The sequence below is a fragment of the Saccostrea cucullata genome, unplaced genomic scaffold, assembly GCF_032062105.1.
Source record: "Saccostrea cucullata isolate Sc308-1 unplaced genomic scaffold, CSIRO_AGI_Scuc_v1 ctg797, whole genome shotgun sequence".
NCBI classification, from domain to species: Eukaryota; Metazoa; Mollusca; class Bivalvia; order Ostreida; family Ostreidae; genus Saccostrea; species Saccostrea cuccullata.
The window spans coordinates 54,895-81,133 of NW_026941714.1; the positions used below are offsets into that span (position 1 = coordinate 54,895).

At 32.9% G+C, this 26,239-nt stretch overlaps 2 protein-coding genes across 2 annotated transcripts; both read right to left on the reverse strand.

The window, feature by feature from the left end:
• Positions 1 to 19,921: 19,921 nt before the first annotated feature.
• Positions 19,922 to 21,198, reverse strand: LOC134258289 (uncharacterized). Its single transcript, XM_062740815.1, has 3 exons — positions 21,063 to 21,198; positions 20,834 to 20,977; positions 19,922 to 20,739 (listed from the first exon to the last, which is right to left on the reverse strand). Exons 1-3 carry the CDS (start codon positions 21,196 to 21,198, stop codon positions 19,922 to 19,924), a joined length of 1,098 nt encoding a protein of 365 aa, XP_062596799.1.
• On the reverse strand, positions 21,111 to 24,172 carry LOC134258284 (uncharacterized). Its single transcript, XM_062740811.1, has 7 exons — positions 23,711 to 24,172; positions 23,273 to 23,453; positions 23,064 to 23,150; positions 22,900 to 22,956; positions 22,625 to 22,803; positions 22,327 to 22,530; positions 21,111 to 21,255 (listed from the first exon to the last, which is right to left on the reverse strand). Exons 1-7 carry the CDS (start codon positions 23,853 to 23,855, stop codon positions 21,239 to 21,241), a joined length of 870 nt encoding a protein of 289 aa, XP_062596795.1. The 5' UTR covers positions 23,856 to 24,172; the 3' UTR covers positions 21,111 to 21,238.
• Positions 24,173 to 26,239: the final 2,067 nt, after the last annotated feature.

Consider the following 26,239-nt stretch of genomic DNA (forward strand, 5'->3'; position numbering starts at 1 on the left):
AGCCAGAGTAACATCCTTACGGCTGATTTTAACAATCACTGTGTCCACATTATAAATCAGGATGGACAGTTCCTCGGTTACATCGAGTGTGGGCTCAGTTATCCCTGGGGTCTATGTACTGACAAAAATGACAATCTTTTTGTTGCCCAGTCAAGAAACAAACAAGTGAAGAAAATCAAATATTTGCATTGAAGTTAAAAACGTCGCTGAATTGAACATGTTCAATGACAACACTGTTCACTAAATGCACGCAATGAAGAATGATCATTAAATTTTGCACTATGGACATTAACACAAATACTGACATACTGTCATTTCTCAAGAATTTTTTTTGTGTAACTTGGTTGGAATAAAATCTTCAAATCCTGTGGCTTTACAAAAATTGTGCGTAAATGAGAGACTGTTTCTTATAGACTCCAAGATATAGGAATATATACCCAGATTTCACAGTAGAAAACTTGAGCTGAAGTTTGCATGTTTTGTGTTTTCTATTAATGGCATTATCAAAACACTTGAATCGGTAGAAGTTGTTGTAAAATGTAAGTCGTCACCCTTAGTTCCTTTTACGTAAAATGAAAAAAAAAATGTCAAGATGCCGCAATACGGATAAATAAGACTTAACAAAGTTAATTTTCATATTTATCGATATAAATCGGCGCTAACGCTCCTCGGACTGTCTAATATCTGACACAATAGACAGTTTTCTACTCATATAACTACTCGTATAATTATTTAAAACTTATTCAAGATTTCAAGTCGTGTTTGTAGAATTGTCATATATATAAATCCTAAAAAAAAAAACATTATGTTTACAAAAAGATTGTTCTAAAACATCTTTTGAGTCAAAAATTTAAAAGTATGTGTTCTAGTCTTCTTATGAATTTATCCTAATGCTGTTAGCGATTGATCAAATGAATTTTGTTTTGTTTGTGAGGGTGTGTGTGTGTGTGTGAGTGTGTGAGGGTGAGTGAGGGAGGGTGTGTGTGTGTGTGTAATTGTAGCAATTCACCAATATTGTACTGTACAACTGAATTTAACTCTACCTTAAATGATCAATTAATATTTATACAGTATATAAATATAAACTACAAAATGTTTCTCTTTGTTACGCGGACTATGTATTTTTTCTGCTGCGATATTAATTTCCGTACTATAACAACCAAATAATGCATTTATTGTTAAAATAAACAAATTCTGGGATTATATAATTGTCAGACGGACGGGCCCATGTAAATGTTTGAGGTGTATTGTGCATCTGTGATAAATGAGACATAAAATGCACGAATAACTTTGTTTTGAAGTATAAGGAATATAAAACTGCAACCGAAACCCACATGTTGGTATTTAAAGGATTTCCCCAGGTTTTTCCATTTTTAAAAAAAAAAAAGGTTTCAACAATAAAAAGATATAATGTTGTAATTCCCTTGGTTTAATATGCATCTGGTTTTAATATTTGCTCCTGACATTTTTTAGAGAGGTACATGTAATTGAACCGGAAAGTCGACATATTATAGTTTTTCTATCCTACTATAGGTCTGGATTATTTCCAAAATATTTAATATTGAAGTTAAGAACGATAACTGAATGTTGCGATACATATACACGTTATTATTTTTCTGTCCAGTCAGACAACAACATATTTACACACTCCAAAAGCTATTTTTTAAAAAACAAAAAAGATAACATGGTTTTGTTTTTTCTTCAAAAAGATTTTTTTAATAAAAAATGAATCTTCACAGGTAAGATGATGACTTTTGAAGAATAATGTATTCCCATATATTAATTAATGTTTACCTTGACATTTTTATGTCGGTAAAGAAAAAAATACATGATACAATGTTACAATCGTTTACGGAGAAAAATCACACCAGCAAGTTCTTAGCAAGTTCAATAAAAACAATTACCAGAATATACTATATGCTGGTGAATACAATTTTGCTAAGCCGTCCGATTATTATCATTGATGCAGCTGTCTATAGATCCACCTCACACAGGTGTTTGTATCGTATTGATTGCAGATCGTTTTAAAATATCACCGCTTTTTCATGAGCGCCTAGTGCATAGTTATATGCAGAATACTTTATATCGCGATTACTTAACTTAGCGGGACTTTTTTGCGATGGAGGTAGGAAATGTCTGTTGGCTGGGGACAAATGTGCTATGGAATGCAATGCAAGATGAATCGTTGTAGAATTTATAAGGACAGATAAGTAAAAATTCTTTTTTTTTTAATTTTATTTTTTTTAAACACAATTCATTTCATACAGAATATTCATAATTAGTCATTGTGACATAATAATTTTGTATTTTTACATATATGAGAAAGAGAGAGAGAGACAGAAAGAGAGAGAGAGAGAGAAAGAGAGAGAGAGAGACAGAGAGAGAGAGAGAGAGAGAGAGAGAGAGAGAGAGAGAGAGAGAGAGAGAGAGACAGAGAGAGAGAGAGAGAAAGAGAGAGTGGGGGGAGGGAGGAGGGAGTGGGAAGAGAGTGAGAGTAGAGAGAGCTACAAAAAGAGTTGGTTCCACCTGTTCCACTGAGTGTCAAATTTTTCTTTTTCACCATTTTTATATGATATATATTTTTGTGTTTGGTAAAATTGATTTAAGTGTGATATTGCAAAGTGCATATTTAGAGGTTTTTCGGTACATCTAGAAGTATAAATATAATATTTTAGCCATAAAACTATAATATTCGCTATTTCATTTTGGTTATGGGCAACTGGAGATTTCTCTGTTGAAGATGATATTCAAAATTTTCAAGGAATAGTTGTACAAAATCACATTCCCATAGGATATGTTCAGTTGTCTCTACTTCTCTTTGACAAAAATTACGCTGCTTAGAATCTACCTTTCTGATTTTGAATAAAAATGAATTAGTTGCCAATATTTTATTTAGAATTCTGTACTGAAACCACTGGAGTTTACAGTTTTTTGTAATTTTAAATGGTAATTTATGGATTACTTTGGATTCCTTGTTATCTAATTCAAATAATTCAATCCATTTCTTAAAACCAGCTGACACAGAAGAGTTTTGATTTAATATTTCGTAGAAATTTTTTGATTTTTTACATTTTGATACCAGATAACAATTAGATGTAATAAGAGGATTTTCTGATTTTTGTAATTTTTTCTCAAAATTACTCCTCTTTATACAAGCTTTAACTGCATGGATTAAACTAGAATATTCTAAAAAATTAATCTTTACATCTCGATAAATATTGCAAAAGCATTCATAGCTATAAAAGGTACCATCTACTCCAATGATATCGTTGATATATCTAATATTATTGTCAAAAAGTTTTTTACTATAGAAGGTTTTCCCTCCAATATGGATATTAGGGTTATAAAACAATGGACAGTCCACATTTACCTTAGAATTACTACAAATTTTATTCAAATCAATCCAGGACTTGAACACATCAATCCAGAATTTATTTTTTAAGTTTTTTATAAGTTGAGTGATGTATTCAATTCCACAGGATGTAAATTTATACATGTTCATATTCTTTATGAAATTTTCCCACCCTTTATTAGTATAAACCAGATGTCTAATCCAAAATAATTTCAATGAAGCAATGAAAGAATATAAATTTATCATTATCAGTCCTCCATCTTCGTAGCTTTTAACAATGACATCTTTCTTAACTCTATGTGTTGAGTTATTCCATAAGAATGAGAAAAAAAGTTTTTCTAATTCTTTACAATAAACATTAGATGGATTTGGGATTGACATTAGTAAATGATTTAATATCGGTAAAGCCAAAGTCTTTATAACAGTAATTTTTCCTATTGGTGTTAAAAACCTTTTTCCCCATTGACTAAGAATGGATTTTATTTGTACTAGCTTTGGTTGGTAATTTATTTCAGGCACTTTTTCCAAGTCAACATCAAAATTTATTCCTAACAAAGTAAATCTAGTTGTTCCCCAATTAAGTTTGTAATTTGGGATTAAAACCTCATCACTGTATTTTTTTATCCAATCCAGAAACTGTGTGTTTGGAGTAATTAATACATAGTCCAGACATTTTCGAAAAAGTGTTCAAGGTATTCAGTGTTTCTAAAAGAGACTCCTCACTTCCGTCAAGAATAAAGGAGGTATCATCCGCAAGTTGAGATATCTTTTTTTCTACATTTCCAATGGTAATACCTTTTATTTTTTTATTTTTCCTAATTTGTATAGCTAAAATCTCAGCGCATATCAGAAAAATATATGGAGACAAAGGGTCTCCTTGTCTGCATCCCCTTTGAATTTTAATTACATCAGAAAAGTTACCTCCTTGATTAACCGTAGCTTTAATGTCAGTGTAGAAAAGAGTGACCCATTTTCTAATGGAAGGGCCAAAATTAAAAAAGTGCAAAGTTTTTTGTATGAAGTTCCAGGAAAGAGAATCAAAAGCTTTTTCAAAATCGATTAATAATAAAAGTCCTGGAATATCTTCTTCTTCTGTAAAGTGCATTACATCATATATCCATCTTATGTTTTCTCCAATATATCTATTTGAGATAAAACCAGTTTGGTCAGGGTTGATTATTTTATCTAAATATTTCTTAAATCTGTTTGCAATAGAGCCAGATGCTATTTTATATACAGTGTTTAGCAAAGTAATAGGACGCCAGTTTTTAATGAAATGTCTTGGCTTGTCGCCCTTAGGTAATAAAGTTATAACTCCATGTCTTTGCGTAATAGACATAATATTTTTCCTGTAACCATAGTTAATAGATCTTACAACAAAATGCCCAATATATTTCCAAAACATTTTTAAAAACTCTGTGGAAAAACCATCTGATCCTGGAGATTTGTTAGCCTTCATATTATAAAGAGTATTCGAGGCTTCTAACAAGGTTATTTCGCCCTCTAAATTGTTTGATTCTTCACAAGAAAGTTTGGGAGCATCAGTATTATTTAACTCATTATCTAGATTTAAGTCTGTATTTTCTTCTTTAATGGTGTATAGATTTTCATAGAAGGATTTAATTTCTTTCAAAATATGTGTCTGATCATGAATAATCTTGCCATTTTCTATTTCTAATTTTGGTATAATTTTACTTGTAAATTTTCTAGACTCCAGTTTGCAAAAGTAACTAGTGGGCTTTTCCCCCTCCTCAATCCATCTTGCTCTACTTCTTATGTAATTACCTTGTAACTTGTGCTTTCTAATTTTTTCTAATTCTTGATTTTTATCATGTAGTTCTTCTAAATTACTTTCAGAAATATTTTCTTCCATACATTTAATGTCCTCGATCAATAATTTTTCCTCATTTTCTCTCTCCTTTTTGACATATGCTGAATAAGATATAGTTTTACCCCTTATTTCTAATAGTAAGGTTTCCAAAAATAGTTGATCATTGATAGTGAAGCATATATTTTCATCTGGCACTGTATGAAGGTTGTCATAGTTGTATACCGAGATTGCATATTGTTTTTTGACTTGTAAAATAACATCCTTAATACAGTTCAAGTAATTTTCATCATAAAGCAATGAATTATTAAATTTCCACAAACCGCAACCTCTCTTAAAGTCATTAAATATCAGCGAAAGAGAAATAATAGAGTGATCTGATCTGTAACTGGGTTCTATAGTACATGTATCTAATCCTGATAAAAGTGAATCTGACAGTAGGAAGAAGTCAAGCCTACTTTGCTTAAATGGAGACTTTTTTCTCCATGAATATCTACGAAGTGTTTCATGAAGTTGCCTAAACGGATCTATATAGCAATTAACTTCTATTATTTCTAAAAGTTTGTTCCTTGCATTTGGATTATTAATTTTTTTGTAATTATAATAATCTAACTCTGGATTCAGAACCAAATTAAAATCTCCACACCAGATAATGTTACTACACTGCAAATCTTCTATACGATTCTGTATATTTTCAAAAAAATCGGGTTTTATCAGTATTCGGAGCATAAATATTACATATCAATGCCTCATGGTTCTCTATATTTGTTTTAAGTATAAGATAATTTCCATCTGCATCTCCTTTTTCTGAGATTACTTTGATATCGGTATTAACATTGATTAAAATAGCAACCCCTCTTGAATTAGTGGTATATGAGCTAAAAAAAAACATTGGTATCCCCACAAATTTCGAATATCATTTTCCATTTCCGATGAGAAATGAGTGTCTTGCAAACTATATATTACACTTTAAAGACTTGAGGTAATTAAAAACATCTCTGCGCTTTGCAATATCACCAAGACCTTGACAATTGACTGAAATTATTTTAACCATAGGGTATTTGTATAGAAATAGACATACAATGTACATGTATATGTAAATAAATGACACCTAAAGGGATTTCGGAACCGAGCAGCAGAACAAAGAGAAGAGGAGAGAGAGGAAGAAGAAGAGAAAGGATAGAATAACACAAACATATATATGACAAATGAAAATAGAGTAACTGTGTACAAGTAAAAGTTTACTTTCATGAGTAGCATCATTGGCATGATTGGCATACATGTCCTTCTTTATACGGTCAAAATCGGAAGTAGGAAGGGCGTAATAAATGCGGAGCCCATAGCGGTTAGTCCTTAGAATTCCGGTGTTTTAATTTGTAGTCGATATCATCCAGAATGTCGAATTTCATTCGTTTTTCATCCACACTGGCATACACAAAGCCATTGAAGTACCAGGCTGATTTAATCTCCGTGTATTCCATTAGTTTTGCAATGAGTTCGCTGTTTTCCTTTGTCACGTCATCTCCTAACCTCACGTTGCCCTCCGACTCTTTGACTTTTGACCTTTTTCGCATAACTTTAGCTTTTTGTCTGCATTTTTAAATTTTATTAGGATAGGTCTTGGGGCCTTTGGTTTTCCGGGTATGCGATGAATCGCAATAATGTCATTATCATCGATATCTACATCTCCCTTTGTTTTCAGTATTTCTTTTCCAACCTGCAAAGTATCGATCTTCACCTTTTTGTTCTTGCACCCCTAATATTTTCACATTGTTTTTGCGACTATATTGTTCGTTGTAGTTCGCCATGACTGTTGCAAAAGAGGCAAGTTCTTCTGCTTGTTGGACTCTGGTTTCTAGGTCACGAGTTTTTTTTGTTGTTTTTGCATATTTTTTCTCGGAGTGTTTCATTATCAAGTGTCAGTTTGTCCACGCTTTCGGTCAGCTTTTCAATTTTTTGCTTATAAAATAGATCTTTCTTTTCAGTTTCTTTCTTAAACTCCTCGAAAAATTCTTTCACAATGCTTGTAACTAGCAATTTAATATCGTCTGTTTTTATTGTGCTTTTGAGCTGATCTTTAATCTCTTGTAGATCTTTTTTAATAAGACCCCATTCTTCGCCCGATTGAGTTTCTTGGGGTTGTCCAGCGTTTTCTTGCATTTTTTCGATGCTATCACTTTTATCCCCAGTGTTTTTTACTTGCCTTTTTGGTGGCATTACACTACAGTTTTTTAACGCAGTATATCAAGAACCGGTTCACAATAACAATGAAGAGTACTCACGATTGTTGAGACGTAAATATTTCAATCCACAGAAAAAAGTCCTGTCCGAGCTTGTATCACATTAAGTTTTCATTAATAATATTAAGGGGATTCTGGTGACTTATTTCATGTAAAAATTTCAGAAGTATATGCAATTAATAAGTCATTAAATTGCCAAAAACTGCCCTCACCGAGCTACCGTGTCATCACACCTCGAGCGCCATCTCTTTTTCCCGATTACAATTCTTGGTGGAATACCTTGCTAACCAATCGCTGAACCAGTCTATTTAATTTTTGAGAGGAGCTTATCCTAAAATGTTACATTTTTAACGATATTTTTAACGAAGCAGGCTCCTCTCATTTAATTTTCATTGAAATCGTCACATTTAAAGCTGGAAAAATAATCCAAACATTCCTTTTTTGACAATCTACTATTTGAAGTTCAATTCTTGGCAATACATTGTACTTTCGGCTTAAAATTGTTCAAATCATTCGATTGTCACTACTGTAAACAATGTCATGTGCCCTAGTAATCTCGCCAGATTTGAGCTTTCTCGACTCCCCCGCAAAAGAGCGGTAGTAAGTTAGTTAACTTTGAGGTACTCGCGATATTACGTACTTAAAGCTGACATGAATTCTTAAAAACGCAACATTTTCATCTATGTACGACTTGTTTCATACCAACTATAGCCGTATTCCGCCATATTTCTTTCAGATACCTTGTCTCATTGTAACGATGTATACCCCAATGCGCTCGTTTCACTTGAATGATTTTTTTGGATTGGGTATCGACTTGTGCACATCTCCGATAGTAAAGCATATGAGAACACATGAGGTGATCAAGACATTTCAAAAACAAAATAAACAACATAATAATCATATTTTTGAATGATTATTGATTTGAATCAAAAGAAAAAAAATGCAAGTTTGGAAGAGAAATTTAGATGCATGAGTACGTATTTTTACAGTGCGCCAATTTATGCAGAATAAACTTAAAATAAAAAGCAGTAAAATTTGCGAACACATTTTGTAATTATATCATTTGAATGGAACAAAACAACCAACGTCTTTGATTTGCAGCTCCTATGCAATTGATGCATATCGAGAAAACGCTTCGAACGCTGTAAACGTACCCATACCTGGTAATAAGGTTACTGCATCGGTTCGAAGATGTGCACAAGTCAAGTGATATACACCCTGAATTCATTTATTGAAATATGCATCACAAAAAATAAAACTCCATAAAAGCTCAATAGTAAACACACTGTCATTACTCCGTACACACTAGCACGACGATACGCTTAGTCCGTGCTGATCAGATTTTGGTCAGGGAAAATATCAAAAGTGGAAAGAGAAGTTATTTGGTATTTGCGCGGCTGAAAGGGGGGGGGGGTATTATAACTGATGTTCATAAGCTATAATTGTGAATTGTTTATCTACATGTAGTTCTTATAAACATTCTATACAAAGTCATGTATAAAGTCTGCAGTTGGCTTGCGTCTCAAAATTCATTTGTAAATTATAACTGATTATTTTAGTACTAATCAAACCTAAACCAAGTAATTTGATGTACGGCAGTAATTTACTTCAAATCTTAAAAGCAATTAACCAGAATACAGATTTTTATGTGCACATCTATACATTCTTTAACACATATACAAACGGAGAAAGGCCATCCCCTGTTCAGATTGACATTTAGGCATTTGATTTTTTGGACGAGGGGGGGGGGCATACAAAAATAATTGACATGACCATTATTTATACATTCTTGAAAGACAGACATTTCTGCCGAATTCAGTTTTGAGATTCTTTTAAAATGTGTCACTCCGACTACAAAATATGTGCATTTTGAGGAATGTAACTGTTGTATATTGTTACAGGAAGTATTTCGAGATTTCGGTATCCCTGCCTGATAGTCTAGGTATTTTTTTTTTATATATAAATAATTTCTGTAGGTGGATTTGGGAGATAATTTTAAAAGCTAGGGTAGGGATACTTGACACTGGTTGAATACGGATAATTATTATTTATTCTTTTTGTATATTGAACTCTCTCTCTCTCTCTCTCTCTCTCTCTCTCTCTCTCTGATAATTATTATTTATTCTTTTGTATATTGAACTCTCTCTCTCTCTGTCTCTCTCTGTCTGTCTGTAACCACCCGTTGGGGCAATGATAGGTATAAAATCATACGCACTTTGTGCTGTACCATTTATTATGCCTTAGGACAGATCAAGGATTTTTTTCAGACGGGATGTCGAAACTTCATAAATTGAATAATAATTTTACTTTGGACAGGAAATTAACCCAAACGCCCAAATTGAAAGAGAAACTAGACGTACATGTATTATGAGCAATGAGCTCACTAAATGATACCCCCTGCCTCCCATATGGTTATAATGGCAAATTCCGTATTTCGCTAAACCTATATGTGTCAGATCAAAAAGTAAAATAGGAGGTGCATAATGGTAATCTGTAATAAACATAAGATTCTTTGAAAGTTTCATTAAGTTTCATTAAATTTCTCTAAGTGGTTTAAGAGGATATGCGGATAAGAGATTGGTACCCCAAAGCGTAACAGACAGACGAACGGACATAACGATTACTAACGATTACTAACCTTCCACTTTTCAGGCAGGGATATAATAAACGTGAAATATACATCACAGGAATGGGAACATTGGGAACTTTCTCGAATATCTTCTCAAACGTATGTGTCGAACTTGGACAACAGAACAAGAGAATTTTTAAAAAGCAAATTTTCACGAGGAGTTTACTCTCTCTCTCTCTTCCTATATGCTTTTTCTAATAATCATTAATTATTTATGTCTAAAAATTTAATTCACATTAACTTCTATTTTCATTATCATTGTACCAAAGAATCAAACTCGTTTATTATACCCCATGCGTGAGGTATAATGTTTTTGACCCGTCAGTCAGTCTTTTTTTTTCTTGGTCAGCGCAACTTCTCATAAAGCACTGTACAGAGTTTTGTCGAACTTTGCATATATTTATAGGAGACAATGTGTGTGTAGATTTGCACATCACCAGGAAATTCCGAATTTTTTATTTTTTTATGGAATTTCCGCACTTTTACATTTAGATTTTGGTCATATCTTGAATATAGAGGTGAACAATTTGTCAGCGCAACTCCTCATAAACCGCTGCACACAATTTCGTCAAACTTTGCAGATATTTAGGACACAATGTGTATAGATGTGCATATTACAAGGAAATTACGATTCCTTTATTTTTTTCTGGGAATTTCAGCACTTCGACTTTTGGGGGAGCGTGGGGTATGTGAACGTGCTCACTTTTTCTTTCATAGTGCATTAAACAATGTTAAAATATAAATAACTTTAAATCAAATTATATTAGGTCTAAAAAAAAAAGCCAATACACAGTATTTATTTGATAATAATTGATCATAAAGAAATCCAATCTGTTTCAGACGTTTTTCTTTCATTATTTTTATGAAAGTGTTATGCATGTTTTATTACACCCCCACCCACCCCTCATATCACGGGAAAATATCTTCAAAAGGTGAATGATTCGTAATATGCATGCTTTTTTAAATAAATTTAATGAAGTTATACCATGTAATCATAAATTTTATTTACAACATTTACAGACAAGAGTAATGTTTATTTTTGAAAAAATTACTTGCATTTTTTTCAATCAACCCCACTAAGCTTTCAACCTTTGATATTTTCCCTGACCAAAATAAAATGATCTGCATGGGCCACGTGTGTCCAAGCATCTTTTACTGTTGAGTTAGCACAGGATTACATGACTTCTGAGATACATTTTTCATTAAAAGTAAAATGGAATAATTCTTTCGACATGTGCACATTCCAGTAACGATAGCAGTATATTCAGGTAAATGTTTTATCACTGCGTTTGAAGCGTTTTCTCGACCTGCATGGGTTTTTCCTGTACATGAATGTATTCCGTGTTAGTGTATTTTCTATATTGCAGCAAATGCATTCAAAAATAATTTAATTCTCGGTATAGTTCTATTTTTTGTTGAATTCTTTCTTTTCAAACATGTATTGGGTCAGTTTATGGACTTCTAAAAATTATGCTATCGAAGATGTGTACATATCGACAGCCAGGCTAGAAAATCACTCAAGTGAAACAATTCTGCAAGGCTATATATAGCAGGTACAGGTGGCCAAAAATCTTCGATTAAATATGGCGGAATCGAACAAATATGTCGGACAAGGGCGTACAGGAATGTAGTAAGTCGTACAAAGATGAAAACTGATGCCCTTTTAAGAGTTCATGTCAACTTTAAATGGGCACAAGTTTATCTTTTAAAAAGATAGGTGAGCTAGCGCCGTAGCAATTTTTAAACACAGAAAGGAAGATCCGTGATCAAGTGATTTATTTTGCTGAATTCTTTAATTTTTATCGAGGCTGGAGAGTGATAAAGTTATTATTGTTTTGTGAAGCGTATTTTATAGACACATAGGTAAAGAGACAGGGGGGGGGGGTTGACCTATTGGAGTTTTGGCGCAACGGAACATATATGACCTTTACTGGAGAGGGGGGGGGGGGGCTCTATATAATATGAAGAAGATGCCGATTGAGACATTGCATGTATGAGCTGATTTAAAGAAGAGAATTTCTTGGCAATGTAGCAAAGAAAATACATGGGAGTTGAAAGGAATATAGAAAATAACTCAAAGTGTATGTTGTGTAAAGAGTCCAGAGAGTTTGGAACGCATGTGAAGTAGCTTGGTCCTTTGGGTCATCTTTGTCAAGATATGTTAGGTTAAAAGCCATACACATCAGAATTTTTTAAACACAATTAGTGGATTTATTCGTTATTTTTAGTGTATATTCTTGCTTCTGTTTCTGGAATTTGTAAGATTGGCTGAATTGACCAATCAGAAATTAGAATCTATCTTTGATTGTGCTTAGAAAAAAAACAATCTCCCTTGTCATTGTTTAGAACAATCAGATTATGATTCGGGCTTTTCCGTCAGAAACCCCAGAATTTAGAATATTATAAATTATATGAAGTTATCTTTAAAGTGTAAGCTACACAATAAATGAACAGTTATTTCATGCTACAACATGATACAACGAAATTGTTATCGTACGGTCTATCTGTAGTAGTTTTCACAGTTTTCCCAGAATGCACCACCATGGCGGCCGAGCATGCGTATTCAAGGAATTTGGACTAACGTAGTTGCTAGCGCTCGAGAGCGCTAGCAATAAGAAAAGGCGTCAGACGTGGTGAAAAGAGATAAATCATATATGATTGCGTTTTATTCCAATACCTCGCATACCTGAAAGTGCATGAACGATTTTGATATGCATGCACAAAAATGATTAAGACTGTTGTCATATCTTATGTAAGGCTCTGAAAAGTGAAAAATGTTCGTATTTATATCACATTTTTGACATAAGTAAAATATTTGGGAGGTAGCAATACAAATCAGGAGCAAAGCAAAAGCTGACCTTTAAATGGATCACAGTCGGGATAGGGCGCCATGGAGGAGGAAGCATTCTGTCTGCTCCTTTTCAAAAAATAATTCGAAAAAAGTAATTGTGTAAATAATGGCCAAACTTTAAGTAAGAAGTAAGAAAAACATCAGTCAGAATTTGACCTAATGAGACTGTTCATTATACTTAACATAGACTTGAGAAATGATGACTTGATACTTTTTTAAATTAAATTGTGGAGTAAAAGCTTAAATAATACGATCGTATGACAATTCTACTAGTGTGTTGTTCATAAAATTGCACCTGATCCCACCTGATGTTTTGGAGGTCTGTGCTTGCTCTGCTCCTATTTTATATATTGTTTCTTATTTACTCTGTTCATTATCTCTATATTCTTCACAATTTTAAGCGATGCATGTTTTTCATTTTTCTTATAATAACTTTTCTTCAAAATTTGATTTCCTTAATACTGATTCCATGTGTTAGATTTACATAGTGCAGAGGTGATACATTCGATGTACAACGAAAACTTCCGTTATATAAATACAAGCTTTAAGAGAATGAGTTTTCCAAATTGGTTTTTTTCCTGTTTATCCGATCTCATATTCCATGTACACCATTGGATATTTACAAAAACAAAGGATGCTTATGTCAAACATAATTGCCTTCATCTTTATCTCAAGTTCTTTTGGAAAAATATGTGATAAGTATGTATCACTTTTACAAATTAATGTTTATAAATGTGTTACAAAATTATAATTGTAATGTAAATTATATACCGAGACTGTAGTGAATAGCACGGAAATGAATAAATAATTCGAGGAAAGACTTTTTTTCCATTTTGTTCTATGATTTCTAGACATATAACAATGTTTTTTTTTTAAATCTAGCTTTTAATAACTTAATAATGATTTTTCATCGAGTGATTTTCTGTTTTTATCCATTGGAAGGGGATAAAAACACACAGATTTGATGAAAAATTATTTTTAAAATATATCATTCACCAAGGGGTTTCTCAAGCTTACCTAAACTCTTTTGAATGTTTTGTTCTATTTTACTTTCCTGTAGAACACATGCTGCATCCATGTAAAATAATTAGAAGCAATATGAAATTAAAGTAAAATAATTTGTGTCGGAATTAATTTCATTAATTTGATTTAACCTTCATCCTTATATAACTACCGGAATTTGATAAGATGATATCTCAGATTACAAAATCTAAAAAAAAAAAGAATATATTTCTACCAACATCCAATAATAAAGAAGTAAACTTCACTTAACTTTTCAACCTTCAATTCTAAATAACATTACTGCATGATAGAAATTATATTAACAAAATTATTTCGTCTATTTTCTTCTACCATTATTTGAAGGTTTGATACGGAAGCCCATTAGTGCCAACCTGTATATATAAAGGAAAAGCAATATATAAAAGCAAACCTCGATATATAAAGGAAATGCGATATATATAAACAAAACCTGGATATATATAAAGGAAATGCAATATATATAAACAAAACTTCGATATATATTAAGGAAATGCGATATATATAAACAAAACCTCGATATATATAAAGAGAAATGCGAAATATATAAACAAAACTTCGATATATATATAAAGAGAAAATTTTCCACCGCCTGACCTTTAACATGTGTTATGACCTTCAAAACAACAGAGACTTCGCCAACATACGATAAGCAGCTCCGATCTAATGTTCTGATTGCGATCAGTTGGTGTGGCTGTTTCAGGATGGTATTCAGTGTGTTGTTTTCTTTAATTGTATATCTTGATAATTATAATGATTAAAACTAAAGCTGAAAAAACTGCTGTTCTTCTTCATGTGCCAAAATGATGTTGATTCTTTGAAAAAATTATGTACATTTATCTCTAAAATAAATAGTATTGTCTGTGTATGTATATACTGTATATTTTTTTATGTTTCTGTACCTTGTGTACCATTTACTCTCCAAAAAGAGACTTCCTATTAAACATTCTCGGTCGTGAAACCAAAGGTAGTACGGCTAAGTTTTGTAAAACAGTAAACAAGTTAGCTCTAGGTTAAAAAAACGAAGTTGATCATATATACATGTAAAGCCAATAAATGCACAGAAAATACGATAAATATTATACTTATTTCATTAATATATATACTAGTAATTAAATCAAAGGCGGATCCAGGACCGGCGTTCCGGGCGTGCCCCCCCCCCCTGTTTCTAATATTTGTATATAAAATTTATAGGTCCATTGTCCTAAATTCCGTACAGCCACCAGACCCCTCTGCCTTCTACTGCCCCGCCCCCTCCCCCCGTTACGAAATTCCTGGATCCGCCACTGTAAATGTTCTTCTTCTCAATTAAGTGCATTATTTAAGGAATGTTACAATTACAGTTCATTGATATATGCATGTACAAACAAACACTATTACATAGCAACATTATGCCGATTCTGGGAAAGTTATAAATCAGTACTGTATAACTGATTTCCCCCTGCCAGGAGTTAATCTGTATATAATCTTGATGGACAGCCGAGCTCTATAGGTCACGCAGTGGAAAATTTTCTCTTTATATATATCGCATTTCTCTTCATATATATAGAGGTTTTGTTTATATATTTCGCATTTCCTTTATATATATTCAGGTTTTGTTTATATATATATCGCATTCCCTTTATATATATCCCAGTTGTGTTATATATATATCACATTTCCTTTACATATATCCAAGTTTTGTTTATATATATCGCATTTCCTATATATATGGAGGTTTGCTTTTATATATTGCTTTTCCTTTATATATACAGGTTGGCACTAATGGGCTTCCGTAGTTTGAAGCAAAATCAAGAATGTTTTATAGGATTTTTTTCTTTTCAAAGTGTTTTTAGGGAAAATCCTGTAGCATCTTTCCTTTCTTCCATTCCATAGTTAAATATATCCATTTTTTCTAGCAGACAAAATGCTTGCTGCAATGCTTACATCTGGAATAGCACGCTGCAAATTTGCCAAGGTAGTAAAATATTTTTATTCTACAGCACATTGGAAAATTCTTTCAAACATTTACGATGGGTATCTGCCTTCTGATATCTGCGTTCAGATTAAAATAAAATTATATATAAGTTGTTAATTGAATTTTATTTAAATGTATGCTTGGCTATAGTGGAATCAACTGTTCTATGCTCCGTCCATATCCATTGTACGGTGTTGAATCTCAACAGAAGTGCGGATGTGACGAGGACTCCTGTCATCCAGCGTCTGGATGCGCCATGAAAAGTAAAGATATTTACGTACATTTTAAAGAAAATCAGTAAAGAAGCAAAATTAAGCTTGTTTCAGTCGAAAATATTTTCAACCCAAATATTTTTTCCTTTTAAATACATTTATGTAATACCTGCTTGTTCACATATCATTGAGATCTAAATAAACCTTCCACTTTCTTCCTGGATAAAAATCTCTATATTTGTCTGAATTGTCATTTATTGAAAAAGTCAATAAATGGGGAGATCAAAAAACCTTATACAAATATTCTTTGACATAACCGAGTAAAGTTATATAATGATCTCCCCTGTAACATGTCAAAATAATGTACGAAAAATTTGTAAAACATTTATACATTACAAGCAAAAAGTTGGCGTTCAAAAATAAAAACAGATTTCTTAAGTAGAAAAATTTAACGTGTTTTGTTTTCTCTCTAAATCAGTGAAGTGGCGCTATTCTGAGACACAAGAAAATACACGCTTCTGATTGGTTAATATACGCTGGTTTGCATTGGCTAATTCCCCAATAGACGCCAAATACACATTACATATAATATGTTTGATTATTAAGAAAACAAAAACTCTAGTACCACAAAACACATGATTACATAAATGCTATTATTTGACAATAATGCTGTATATTAACAAATAGATTCGTTTCATTATCATTCCAATCTTACTTTTCGTATTGATTTCTTGTATTTTGATTGGACGAGAACAAATTCAAGAAAAAGTTTACACATCGATATTTCTTTTAATCAGAACGGCTTTCTTGACCTAATTCTAGACGATTATAGAATCAATGAAAACAGTTACTTAAAGTTAGCTTAAGATAAATTATGATAACAAGAAACGAAATAAATAAGAGGCCCAGGGTCACATCGCTCACATGAGCTCTGGCTATGTAAAACTAAAAGCAAAAATCAGTTAAGTATCGAAAAAATTAGATAATAAAGTGGGTTCAAGTGGAATCATGATTTTAACAAACTTGAATATACACCACATGAGGATGCTTATATATAAATATGATCAACGATGGCTTTGCAGCTGTTCTTGAGAAGATTTTAAAACTTTTTTCCTATGTATTCCTATATCAAAATTTGAACCCTGACCCATCATAATGGCCCCACCCTACCCCTGGGGTCATGACTTGAATAAACTTGAATCTGCATTACCTGATGAAGCTTCTACATGACGTTCATCTTTTCTGGCTAACTTGTTCTTGGAGAGAAGATTTTTGAAATATTTTCCCTATTTATTCCTATGTTAAACTTTGACCCTCCCCCATTTTTGCTCCATCCTATCCCTGGGGTCATGATTTGAACAATCTTAAATCTACACTAACTGAGGATGCTTTCACATAAGTTTCATGTTTCCTGGCGCAGTGGTTCTGGAGAAAAAGATTTTTAAAGATTTACCCTATGTATTCCTATGTTATACTCCCCCCCCCCCCCATCATGGTCTTACCATACCCCAGCATTGTCATGATTTGATCAAAATTGAATCTACACTCCATGAGTATGCTTCCACATGAGTTTCATTTTTACTGGCCCAGTGGTTCTGGAGAAGAAGATTTTTAAAAATATTCCCTATGAAATCCTATGTTAAACTTTGACCCCCCATTGTGGCCCCATCCTACCCCTGGGGGTCATGATTTGAACAATTTTGAATCTACACTACCAGAGGACGCTTCCACATAAGTTTCATTTTTCCTGGCCCAGTGGTTCTTGAGAAGAAGATTTTTAAAGATATTCCCCATGTATTCCTATGTTAAACTTTGACCCCCATTGCGGCCCCATTCTACCCCCGGGTCTCATGATTTGAACAACCTTGAAACTAGATTACCAGAGGTTGCTTTCACTTGAGTTTTATCTTTCCTGGCCTAGTGGTTCTTGAGAAGATTTTTAAAACATGCCATTAATTTCTCATTAATTCATAATTATCTTCCCTTGAACAAACTTGATTTTCCTTCACCCAAGGATACCTTGTTGCAAGTTTGGTTGAAATTGGCCCAGTGGTTCTTGAGGAGAAGATGAAAATGTGAAAAGTTTACGACGACAACAACGACAACAATGACGACAGACAACGGACAAATTCGCTTCAGGTGAGCTAATAATATGACGAACAGGTCTGACATACGGGAATATTAAATGTTTTTGTCATACAGTCGCCGACAAAGCATCCTTGGATGAGTCCACTGGTTACTCTGAAAAGTGACGCAGGTTACCCCTTCGTTAACAAACACTACAATGCATGGCAATAAAATGTATGGATAATAATGAAGAAATATGGACGAGAGGAAATGAGAAAACCATGAAGCTATTTAATATCAATGAAGGTTTAGTACTAAAGTCAATCCCAACTAAATCAGGAAATGCCCCAACGGACATAGCAGTAACAAAAGACGGTCATCTTGTTTATGTTGATCATAAACAGATATCTGTAAACATCGTGAAAATGAAGAGATTGAGACGGTGATCAAACTAATCTCTGAAATCTCTGCATGTCTTCTTCTGGTGATTTTCTTGTTGTCATGTACAGTAATGATTTCAAACAATCAAAAGTTGTCCGTTACTGTGACTCAATGGAGAAACAAACAATTCAGTTTGATGATGATGGCAAACCTCTCTTTTCATCTTCAAACCCAAAATATATAAGTAAGAATAGAAATCTAGATATCTATGTGGCTGACTACGCTATTAAGGTAGATGGACTGGTAAATGAGGCCGGAAATATGAGATTTAGGAACACCGGACATACCCCTGCTCCAAGGAAAAAACTCCTTTAAACCCAAGATGCATCAACTTACCAAGTTTGATGATTCTAAACCAATTAGTACCGGAGATACTTAAGGTATCCGATCCATAATTCAATAAAAATTGATACATGGAAAGCATATGATTTATTTATTGAGTATTGATGATCACCCCATGGGGGATACAAAAACTAGGTCATCAAGGGTGATAACTCATAAGGAGAGATAACTCTGGATGTTTTCAAAATTTTTAAAATTTGATTCACAGCATTCATAAAATGACAGAAATGTATTAAAAACAATAAAAGTCAATTTAAATACCTGTTGTATTTTATCATTTATATATAAATACATGAAAAACAAAAAAAAAATTCAACATTTACAATTTCTGCAAGTGAAATTATACAAAAAAACCCACATTTTTGGACGTTAAAAAATTAACAATTTTGGTTAATTTGAATAATTTATAATTCTCTTATATAACTGGAAGCAATATTTTCTTTTGTGTTTAATCTATAGGGCAGCAACAGTAGTTAAAAATAAATAGGTCATCAGGGGCAACAACTCACAAAGGGAGATAACTCATAAGCAACTTTTCGAGAAAGTAAAGTAAACAAATTTTCTACGGTTTCAACCTGATATTTTCACAACACTAAATGTATTTCTCTCAAATTTCAAGCTAATAAATCATAGAAATATCTGTCTAAAATATTAATATATCAATGTTTGCTCTGTTCCAAGTTTGTATTGCTTGAATGGACATTTGACGTTGATTATACAATTTTACACATAATAACATATCAATTGCTAAAATATGCACATAGTTTTGGAATACATTCTCCTAACACTCTTTTGTCTGATGTGACTCTTGGTTTCTCTAAACTATTTTACAATTTTACACATAATAACATATCATTTGCTAAAATATGCACAAAGTTTTGGAATACATTCTCCCAACACTTTTTTGTCTGATGTGACTCTTGGCTTCCCTAAGCTATTTTACAATTTTAAACATAATAACATATCATTTGCTAAAATATGCACACAGTTTTGGAATACATTCTCCCAACACCTTTTTGTCTGATGTGACTCTTGGTTTCCCTAAACTATTTTTCATAGAAAACACATTAACCAGTCCATCTTCACCACTTCTCTTGAATATCAGTCTCAAATGACCCAGATTCAGTCCAGATCCAGCAATATTTTCTACCGTGCAGGATTTCATTACTTTTTCACCAATAAGAGGGCGAAGTGAAGCAACATTTTTTGATTTACAAGAATTAAATTCTTCTTGAAGAAATTGGCAATCTGTATCATACGAATGTTTTTTAAAGTCTGAAACAGAGATAAGTCCTGCTTCAATAATTTCATCTAGCATGACAACATCATCAACAGCATTATGGGCATTGTAAGTATGACCACAAAAATGCTGTGCCAGAAATTCTTGCTTATACTTATCAAGTTTAGGGTACTTTTGTCTGAAAAGAGTAAGCGAGTCACAAAATGCTGCAACATTAGAGCAAAATCTCTCTTGCAAACCACATCTATGAAATGCCCTGCATAATACTCGAAAATCGAATGTTCGGCCATTGTGTGCTACCATTACTATGCTGGGAAATTTCTCTAACCACTCCAAGAAATCCTCCAGTGCCGACTTTACTCTCACAAAATCAACTGGCTCACCACGGTAACATAGAACTCCACCACTCCAGGTTATGTTGGTGACCTTTTCCGCCATTGGTGTAATGGGCAGGTCTGGAGCCACATATCTGGAGAACTGCTCCTTTGTATTCCTATTTACAGCAGCAATCTGGGTGATGTGGGGCACAATGCCATGCTGAACTGAAAAAAAATATGGATGCAAATTTTTATGGTAGTCCAATCTTATCTGATTACATAGAGTATTTTAAATAAATATTTTTAAAAAAATATTTACTCAGGCCAGTGGTTTCCAGATCTAAAATGACAACATTTGGTGAAGGGCAGTGCTTCAACTTTGTGGAGGAGCAAAAGCTTGGTTTTGGCACAGGCTCAGGGATACTTTCTATATCTTCTTTATCATTGACAGAAAGTCCTATTTCTAAAACAAAAAAAAATGTTTTTATATTGTACACTGTACATACTAAAATAATTGTGAAAATTTCTGCATCTGAAAAATGACAAACCAGACTGATAGGACAATCCTTCCATTGCTTCATTTCCTCCCTTTGAGGTTGCTCTCTCTTCCTTCAACGTCAGCCTTCTTCTCTTTCTCTCTGGTAACCTGGCCCGCTCCATCCTCTTGATCCTGTCAGCGTCCATCTTCTCTGCATAGGACTCGGAGAAGTGTCCAGGAGACAGGTCATTGTTGACGAAAGTCTGTATGTATTACAAAATAAAATACTTGAGTTCACAACATTATTGTAGTAAATTTTTATAGATTAAATTTAATTTCTCATGAGTCATGATCTTTATTTCCCAACAAATTCTTAGTGTCCTATTTTTGAGTCTTATTGTTATTTTGATAAAAATGCAGAAAATATGTTGTAACTTCATCAAAATGTTGTATCAAACATTTATCACATAAGTAATATCCTACCGGAAATTCCCAGTAATTGTAAACATGTAATAAATAGAAGTTATTATATTAGTGCTTCAACAATACCAGATCTTTAGTGTCTGAAAAAGTAAACGCAGAATGGCAGAACAAAGAAAATTAACAAATGTCAACATTTCAACTAATCCCAACAAGAAATAACAAGAACAGAAGTACCTTTCAAAATTCCAACTTGTATCACCAGAAATTTCAATAAACAACAGAAAAGAAAGAACTGAACCATGAACAATATACCTCTGACAAGTACTTTCTACCCTCATTAATATATGCTGCTGTTGCTTTCACTCTAAAATCTAAACTCTCACTTTCGCCATAATGGAGATGCTTCGGAACTCTAAGACATGTCTCTCTATTGGCATGTTCACATGCCTGACTTGACCCTAATTCTACATATGAAGCACTTTTGGCAATGATTGGAGCAAAAATTTCATCAAGACTATGACGTAACAATGGATCCTGCAACGGTACTTTATATGGCAAACTTCTATGAATGTAAGTTTCATTAGGTTTACGTTTATACCCACAAAACCTCCCATGACATTTGCTGTGGTCACCAAACTGATGTGGAACCAATGCTACCAAATTTTCTCGCATTCCCTCTTCATCACCTTGATTCTTCGCAAATATGTATTTGATGCACTTTGCTAAATGCTGTATGACCTGATTGGAAATTTTGACCACTTTCGAATTGCGAAGTTCATAAAAAGTTTTTATAATATTTTTAACACAATGATTTTTGTCAAGTCTTTTCACAACTGACAGACCACACTGACTCTTTAGACGGGCGATTAGAGTGTTATCCCCATCACCTTCAATAATCTCAACTGGTGTACCTTGACTGGTCATTTCTTTCAGTGCAAGTAGTCCAGCCTCACTCTCCATCATCTTAGCACTGCCTCGGTGGTTCCAAACACATCTGTGAGACCTTATTCTCTGACCTGGCCTATTTCTTTTCCACCATTTGCATGTTGCACATGACCGATGCTTGATAACTGTCTTTAATACTTTGTTCCTTTTACTTATCAGGTAAGTATGTCCTATTACAAAGAAATACATGATTTTGTTACAGCCCATATCTACATAAGCATTATAATTAATTATACAAATGTTGGAATAGTTTCAACAAAATACCTGTTAAGCTGTCATAACCTCTCTTTTGCCAAGCATGATCAGCTGCTACTGTCATTCCTGATCGTGTCTGTGAGGGGAATATAATTTTCTTTTTTGTTTTGGCTGATGCAGTTCTGTCAACACCAACTTTTTTCACTACTGGCATTGGTTTGGCAGGAAGTTGAGGGGATGCACTATTACTGAAAGCATGGTTACAACTGACATATTATATAGGTTCTTGATGTATGTGACTATCAGCTAAAATAGTACCCAAATTGAAATACAGATTTATTTACCTCTCAGTCAGTAAATCAAATGCTCCCATATTGCATTTTTCAATGAGTGATGGATCTCTACAAATAACATATGGATTTTAAAAATAAAAAAGAAAATGATTCTTGGGAAACAGTATATACTCTTTCAATCAAATATATTATATGCTCGAACTTCAAATATTTACCCTTCAAATTCATCTTCAATTATTGCGACACCAAGTTCTTTATCATAAAAATCTGCATTTGAATCCATCTCCTGTGCTGCAACTTCTCTGAAATTAGCCAAACATATAATGAATTTTAAAAAGTCATCAAAAAATTAAATAAAAGGAAGATAAATATTCAAAAGTATGCTTTCATTAGTAATAATAACATTTTATACAAGTATACATACCCCATTTCCTCTCTGAATGCCTTTTGACTTTCATTTCTCATATTTTCATCTGCAAATTTCTCAATCATCTCACCAGCTCTGCGTTCCATAACTTTAAGGTTTTTATTATTAATTGTTGGCAGATTGAGTGTTGCAAGAAAATTGTTCATCCTCTGTGGACCACCAACTGAATCAATCATTGCTATCAAAAAGAAATTCATAAATTTATAAGAAACCCATCTATCTACATGGAAGTTTTATATCCTAGTGTAAAAAAAATCACAAGAAACTTGGCTCACTTTGTTTAATTTTATAAACTTAATCACTAGTCATGTTACATTATCCTTAATATAGAATTGTAATCAATGTTATCATTTTGTAAAAATTGTTCATGCCCCCCGTGGGCCCTTGATTGGTGAATAAACATAATAATATAGTAAATATATAAACAATAACTACCTGCACCGAGTTTAGTATTCACGCAGAAGCTGGGCATTCCTCTCTTGCCTTTTACCTTCTTCTGTTTTTTCCCATAGGGTACTCTGTTTACATTACCGCAGTAGGTACATTGCACATATAAATACCCCGAAAGTCCCACTTTCATTTCTGCTTTTACTGTTTGAGGGGAAAGAAATAAAGGACCACAAAAACATTTCTTACAGTTCGCAAGACCTTCAATGAGTATGTTAAATTCCACAATACGTCTTCCTTTTAGTTTCAAACTGTTCGTGTTGATTTTCTTCGCTGCATTCAACTTACTTAGCCCTGGACAGCATACATCACAGCCGTTGAAACTTGTACAAATATGTTCTGATGTATAATTATGTTCTTCGATCACATTTTTCTTTTTGTTTTCACTGACTTTTGGCTGTATTCCCGGCTGACTTTTGAACCGCCCGAGTTTGTTCCGTCTTCTTTTCACTGGCGCCATGACGGAAATTGACAGTCTCGAGAATTCTCGTGCGCGTTATTTTTAAATTTAAAGCTTGGATTATTTCATAGTCATATTCATACGTTTCAACGTTTACTTAGAATAATATAAATAATGTATTTTTGTAAATTAAAAAAAAAATATATGGAACGTTTAGTTTTCCGATCTTGTACGACATGTTCCGAAGTCGGCCGATTTCATAGAGGCGAATTGTGGATCGGATACCTTAAATAAAGCCATAAAATGTCAAAAAGTAGGTCACAGTTTTTGTTCATCACTCACCGAAAACCCAAGATGCATCGACTCACAAAGTTTAATGATTCTAAGCCAATAAGTACCGTAGATACTTAAATAAAGCCATAAAATGACAAAAGTAGGTCACCGTGACCTACTTTTTGGTCGTCACTCTCCGAAAATTTAAGATGCATCAACTCACAAAGTTTGATAATTGTAAGCCAATAAATACTTAAAGATAAAAAGATACTTAAGGTAGGATTCTTCTCTGGTTTCTGACTAGATGGAATATTCAAAGTAAATTTGTTGATATGTCTTATATATTTAAATGTAAAAGATTTAAAAGACCATATTTTTCTTTCCTCATCACAATTATACAATTTTAAATAGAAATGATAAACAGTGTTTGAAAACTAGCAGAGACTATATTTTGGCGGAATGGTGGCGTATGAAAAGATCTTATTTTCTGCCTCTCAAAATTATTATAGGAAATTGAATTTAGTTATAATTTTTACGCAATCAAAGACTAGATGGAATTTTCAAATGTAAGTTAAATTAATAATAAGGGACTAAAGTTTCAAAATATATCAAATAAATAAGATTTTTCACACATACTAGAACTATGTTGGCTTTTAAATGCTTCCAATCTAAGTACAGATTTGAGCCAAAAATCCGTAAAAAGTGTTATTTCTCTCTTAGTAAACGATCAAAACTTTTACTTTTTGTATCATTTTGTACCTTTAAGTGGCAACTTTACTATATGTGAGAATTAGAAGAAGTTAAATATAGGAAGCATATAAAAATAACTAATAAATCCTAAAAAATTAAGAAAAGTAGAGGAAATTCGGATTAGGAAATATCCATTTTATTTAAATTATCCATGTCAATTTGGTAATATCATCTTATAGGCCCTATATGGTAGTATCTTTTTATGCAAAAAGAAAAACATTCAATCTTTTGAATAACAAGTAGGGATCGCATGATTGGAAACAGTAACTTTTTATTCTTAATGTCCAGGAAAAAGGTAATGACCTTGACCTGACCTTGCCTCTTATATTAAACGGTCAAATTTAATCTCACTGATACTATCACTTAGTAATATTGTCCTCTTGATTCTGTGAAAGTTTCAATAACTTTTAAATACAATTAATGTGAGAAGAATCCTACCTTAAATAAAGCCATAAAATGTCGAAAGTAGGTCATCGTGACCTACATTTTGGTCGACATTTTTCAAATTCCCAAGATGCATCTGCTGACCAAGTTTGATGATCATAGATCTGAAGGTAATCAAAATATGCCTTTTAAACAATTCAAAAACAAATGCCTGCAAAATTGAAAAAGTAGGTCACAGTGACCTACTTATTCATAAATATGTTTTAAGGTCCCGAGATGCATCAACTAACACGATTTGATTATTCTAAACCTCTTAGTGACTGAAAAAATGGTATTTAATGTTTTAAAAAGATTTAGTCATAAAATTGAAAAAGTAGGTCACTGTGACCTACTTCTAAGTTTACTTTGTTCAAGGACCCAAGATGCATCAACTGACAAAGTTTGATGATCATATGCCTTAAAGTGTCCAAAATGTGCCTTCAAATCAATTTGAAAACGAATGCAGGCAAAATTTAAAAAGTAGGCCTACTTTTGAATTAACATGATGTGAAGTCCTAATAAGATGCATCAAATTACAGAATTTGATGACCCTAGTCCTAATAGTAATCAAAATCTAAACATTTTTAATATTTGTAAATATTTTTGTAAATTTAGGTCAACTTTGAAGTGTAATTGAGACCACGCCGTTTGCCCCAGGGTTATTTCCCATG